At 41.6% G+C, this 5267-nt stretch overlaps 1 protein-coding gene across 1 annotated transcript in view; it reads right to left on the reverse strand.

Moving 5' to 3' along the window:
• CSUI_003251 (uncharacterized protein) overlaps positions 1 to 5267 on the reverse strand; it is a gene marked incomplete at its 3' end in the record, with an annotated part of 14767 nt that overhangs the window by 5377 nt on the left and 4123 nt on the right. Inside the window, exons 3-4 of the mRNA XM_068063449.1 lie at positions 3894 to 3921; positions 766 to 3387 (exon numbers count right to left, since the gene is read on the reverse strand). Coding sequence (XP_067924575.1) covers positions 766 to 3387 — 2622 coding nt within the window. The remainder of the gene's footprint in view (positions 1 to 765; positions 3388 to 3893; positions 3922 to 5267) is intronic.

A 5267-nucleotide genomic window follows, 5' to 3' on the forward strand; every position in this document is an offset into this window, starting at 1 on the left:
TTCTCTCCTACTAGTCTCCTTCTCTCCTCCTATTCTCCTGCTCTCTTACTAGTCTCCTACTATTCTCCTACTCTTCTCCTGCTCTCCTACTAGTCTCCTTCTCTCCTACTATTCTCCTTCTCTCCTACTATTCTCCTGCTCTCTCTCTTCCTCTTCTACATGTGACGAGACGCCCCTCGTTCTTCAGGTACTATCCCTACTCTTGCTATCTCCCTTACTCCCTTCTCCACTAAGGTAAATGCAGATGTTCACCTGTCTACCCTTTATCTATCTATCAATCTGTCTATCTATCTTTGATCTCTCTATCTATCTATCTATCTGTAGTCTCTCTGTCTACCTGTTTTCTATTCATCTTCTAAGCTACGCATGTCCTGTCAGAGTATCTATCTCTCTGTGTACCTCTAGATCTATGGTATCATTTAGATATTAAACAGAGATCACTCAGTCTCTATATATGTACACTATATAGCGAGATAGAGAGAGGGAAAGAAACCTATTGAATTTTCTTTCCTTATCTTCCTCTGTATTCCGAGAGAAGAGCGTTCGTTCCTCTTGAAAGAATACCGGAAAGCAGAAGAAAAGAAGAAGAAGGAGACTCGCTCCTTTAACCTTCTTCTCTTCTTTTCTTCTCGCGAATCTCTCTACATGTCTAAAGAGCGAGCGTAAAGAAGAACACAGAAGACCACCTCCGTCTATCCGAAAGAAAGAAAGAGTGAGAAAGAAAGGAAGAAAGAGTGAGAAAGAGAGAAAGAAAGGTATATTTACCTGAAGAGTTGGAGATCTCGAGTGAGAGAGGAGACGATGAAGGAAAGAGAGTGAAGAGGGGGTAGGCATAATTTTCGCCAGATTCTTTAAAGCCTGTTTCGTAGATCCAGATAAGGAAGAAGAAGAAGAAATGCCCTTCAAGACGTCTTGCAGCTCGCTACCTCCTTTACTACGACTGTTCATAGAGGCATGACTCTGAGGAGCCTTGCAACTTCTCTTTACTTGCGAAGAAGAAGAAGAAGAGGACGAAGAAGAAGCAGAAGAAGCAGATGGAGAAGCAACAGTAGAAGAAGGAGTCCGACTATCAACAGAAGATGTTCTTCTTCTTGCAGTAGTAGTAGTGGTAGCAGTTTTATCTTTCTTTTCCTCTTCTTTCCCTTCTCCGTCTCTTCTTTCTTCTGCTTCTTTCTCTTCTCTTTCTGAGCGCTTCGGCCTTCCTCTTCTTCGGGTATTTTTCTTTACATCTTGGTGAACCATTAAAACACTTTCCGTCTTTCTTTCTTTCTCCTTGTCTTTCTTCTCATCTTCTCCTCTATGTTTACATTCTACAGAAAAGATAAAGCGCTTCAAGCCTTCTTCTCCTTCGCTTCTCTCGCCAACAGAAGAACATGAAGAAGAAGAGAGAGGGATAGGAGGAGAGGCCGATTTAATCTTGGCGGAGTAGTCTTTATCAGTCCATATCTCCTGAGAAGGACAACTGTGAGATTTTGTCACACCTTGAGGTAATTGCTGATCGAAAGAAGAATTCTTCTTTATCTCTTGTCGATTCCTCTTCTTCTCTTTCACAACGTCTTCATCTTCTCCTCCTCCTCTTTCTCCCGGTATCCTCTTCTTTTCTTCTTCTTTTTCTTCTCTAACTTCTTCTCTTTCTGCTTGTTTCTTTTCTCCTTCTTCTTCAACTTTCTCTTTCTCTTCCAACAGATCTCGGACGCCTTCTGCTTCTTCTTTCTTGTCTTTCAGACGTACAGCAGATGAGAAAGAAGAAGAGACAGAGAAAGGAGAGGGAGAAGGGGAGAAAGAAGGATGACTGGCGTGCGTTATCGGAGAGGTGAACGTTGACGAAGAGGATGAAGTAAAGTTTATCTCCTTGTTCTTCTTCTTCTTCACTGTCTTTCCTTCTGTATTCTCTTCTAGTCTCCCGATCTCTCCTTCTCCTTCTCTTTCTTTCGCCTTCTCATCTATCATAAGAGGAGAAGACAGAACGTCACTCCCAGCACCTCCCCTCATAACCCCTCTAGAGAGAGAAGAGGGAGAAGAAGAAGAAGTTGGCGCCTCTTTGTCATCTTCGTTCTTCTCGCCTATCATCATCGTCGTTGTCCTGCTAGGTGCTCTTCTTCTTCTTCCTCTATTGCTCGCCCTCTCTGTAGGTGGGGATGCAGTAGTACTACTTTGCTTCTGCTTCTTCGGAGGAAGAAAAAACACAGGCTTCTGAGAAGTAGAAGAAGAAGAAGCAGAAAGAGAAGAAAAGAGAGGAGAAGGAGAAGAAGAAGAGAGAGGAGAAGAAGAAGAAAGAGAAGAAAAAGAAGAAAGAGGGTGTTGATCTCTTAGTTCTTTCTCATCTTCTTTTGAGACAGGAGTTCGGTCAGATATCTGAAATAACTCCCCACTTTCCTTTTCATCTTTCTCTTTATCTTCTGATAGATGTACAGACGTAGATACACTCTGCTTCTCTTCCTCTTTCTCTTGCTTCTTCTTCTTTTTCTTTTCTTTCTCCTCTTCTTCTTCTTTGCTATCTCTTTCGGATGCTTTAGATCCCTTCTTCTCTTCACATTCTCTCGCTTCATCCAAGCCCTGTTCTCTTCTCTTGTCTATCTCTTCTTCTTTCTCTTCCTCGTCTTTCTCTCCTCGTTTTTCTTTTCTTCCTCTCTTTCTTCTTGAAGTTGTGCTGGCGCTTTCACGAGGTGTACATACACCTGAGCCGAAGCCTTTACGCCTACGTGGAACGCGAGGGCTTGTCTCAGGGGGCGTCGTAACGAAGCGAAATTTCTCGAGCTCTTCTCTTGTAAGAAATTCCTCTTTAGGAAGAGTTTTCTTTGAAGATTCTTCTTCCCTTGTTTTAACAGGAAGAGTTAAAGAAGAGGACAAGGAGGAAGAAGAAGAGAGAGAAAAGGTTTCTTCTTTCTTATCTCTTTCTTCTTCTTCTCTATTGCCTTTTCTCGCTTCATTTTCGGAGCTGTTAGAATGTCTACGGAGGGGTGTATAGGCATCTTCAGGCTTTCTTTCTTCTTCTTGTTCTTCTTTCGTCTCCTTCTCTTTCGTCCTCTCTTCTTCTTCATTCTCTATATCTCCTTTCTTTTTCTTTTCTTCCTCTCCTCTCTGTTTCTTTTTCTCTATCTCTTCTCTCTTCCTTTGTTCTTCTTCTCTCTGTTTCTCCTTCTCTACCTCTTCTTTCTTTTTCGCTTCTTCTTCGTCTTCTTCTTCCCCATCTTCTTCCTCTTCCTCTTGAAGGACAATAAGATCGATCTCCTTATCTTTCTCTTCTTCTTCTTCTGTGAAGTGGATGCCTTGGATTAAGATTTCTTCGTCCATCAATTCACACCTTCTTCTTTCTTCTTCTTCTTTCTCTCTTCCTCTCATCTTGAGAATGTGTCCTTCTTCTTCTCTTTCTCTTTCTTGTTTCATCTGCTAAGGCGGTCGAAGTAGAAGAAGAGAGATCTTAGCGAAAGAAGAAGAACAAGGAAAGGAAGGAGAGGAAGAAGAAAGAAGAGGAAAAGGAAGGAGAAGAAAATCGATGCTATTCATCATACTGAGAAAGACAACGATAAGGTGACCCTAACCGAAAGAGAGAGAGAAGATATCCCGTAGATTGAGAGAGATAGATTCATGAATATACCAAAGATAGAGAGATAGATTAAAGATAGACGAAAGATAGATAGATATCGAAGAGAGAAGAAGTTTGCATTAGAGAAGAGTTTGTAGAGAAGGGGTGTTATGTGTCATGGTCCTATAGAGAGGGGACACGTCGATTCTTTTCTTCTTCTTTCTCTTTCTTATTGTCTTTATCTCCATTGTTCTTCTCCTCCTTTCTCTTCATTCATCCTCCTCTTCCTCTTCTTGCTCTTTTCCTTCATGCATTCTTTTCTTCTCCTTTCTTCTTCTTTTCTCTCTCTTCTCTTGGGTGTCCATACACCGTCGTTATCTCGCTTAGGCACGTTCCTCAGAAGACAAAAAAAAGAAGAAAGAGAAAGAGATATTTCACATAGGAATTTGGATCTCTCCTCTTGAAAGAAGAAGAAAAGACTAGGCATCTATCAGCATACAAGCAGATCTATCTATCTCTCTCTCTCTATAACTATATATATATATATATATACATAGATATAGATCTATGTACATATACAAACCACGATATACATATGTACACTTGAACTTTAGAGCGTTTGAACCGACGTCTGTCTAGATCTTTAGATGAAGACAGGGAGAGACGAAAGAAAGTAGAAGAGAACGAAGAAGGAGAAAGGTTCACATCTAAAAATGGGTGTGCATGCACTGCTCTACCATACTGCAAGGAAACGGGGAGAAATAGAAACAAGATAATGAACGAAGCAAAAAGACTCTATATCAATCAGCCAGTCAACCTGTAACGTAAAGAAATGAGAAAGAACGAAGATGGAGAGAAAGAAGGGAAGAAAGGAAGAACTCTAAAGCTGTCCTCTGTCAAAGCAAGACGACAAGAGTCAGGAGAGTATGAACGAAGAGAAGGAAGAAGTAGGCACAAGAAGAAGATAAGAGAGAAGACAAGAAGAGAATGAGAAACTCTGTCTCATCCTAAGAGACGAAAGATTCACGGAAAGTCTAAACTTCTTAATGGTGTTGAGACAGACGGAAAAATGTCTTTTTCTTCTTCATTCCTCATTCACATCTGCATGCAGAGAAAGAAGGAAAGAAAAAAGAAGAAACTCGACGAGACCGACCCTCCCTGCAGACATCTCCGCTTCTCGATGAGATTCCTCCCTTCTCTCCTCCCCTTCCACTTCATCCTCTATCCTTTCGCTATCTCTCTACGAAGGAGAGAAGTGTTTCAAGCGCCTGCTAATGCAAAGGAACTAAAGTAAGAAAGGAAAGAGAGATACTCACAAGGACAGCTCAATCGTCGATCGAGGTAGTCAAACGTCTTCTCCTCTTTTTGCATGCAATACATGCGAAGATGCTATTGCTCAAAGGTCTTTCACTCCAGGTGTCTGTACACCTCGAGGGGGGGCGGGAGAGGGAGAAAAAGGAGGTCATGGCTAGCTAGCTAGCTAGCTAGTGCCCATACACTTGAATTTTCTTTGTCTTGCTGGGCAAAGAGAACCAATATGAGAAGCATCTTCTTCTGTTGGCTAGAAAGGGAGATTTCCTTCTTCTTTCTTTGCTTTTCTCTCTTATTCCCCTTTCTAATTCAAACTGTCTTCAAAGAGAAGTTCCGTTGCTACTTTTTTCTCCTCCCACTTCGGCAAAGAGATGGATGGATCTATCATGTCTTCACTCCTTCGTCATAGTCTACTCTCTCCCTTTCTTTT

This window comes from Cystoisospora suis (assembly GCF_002600585.1).
Source record: "Cystoisospora suis strain Wien I chromosome Unknown contig_1424, whole genome shotgun sequence".
Taxonomy (NCBI): domain Eukaryota; phylum Apicomplexa; class Conoidasida; order Eucoccidiorida; family Sarcocystidae; genus Cystoisospora; species Cystoisospora suis.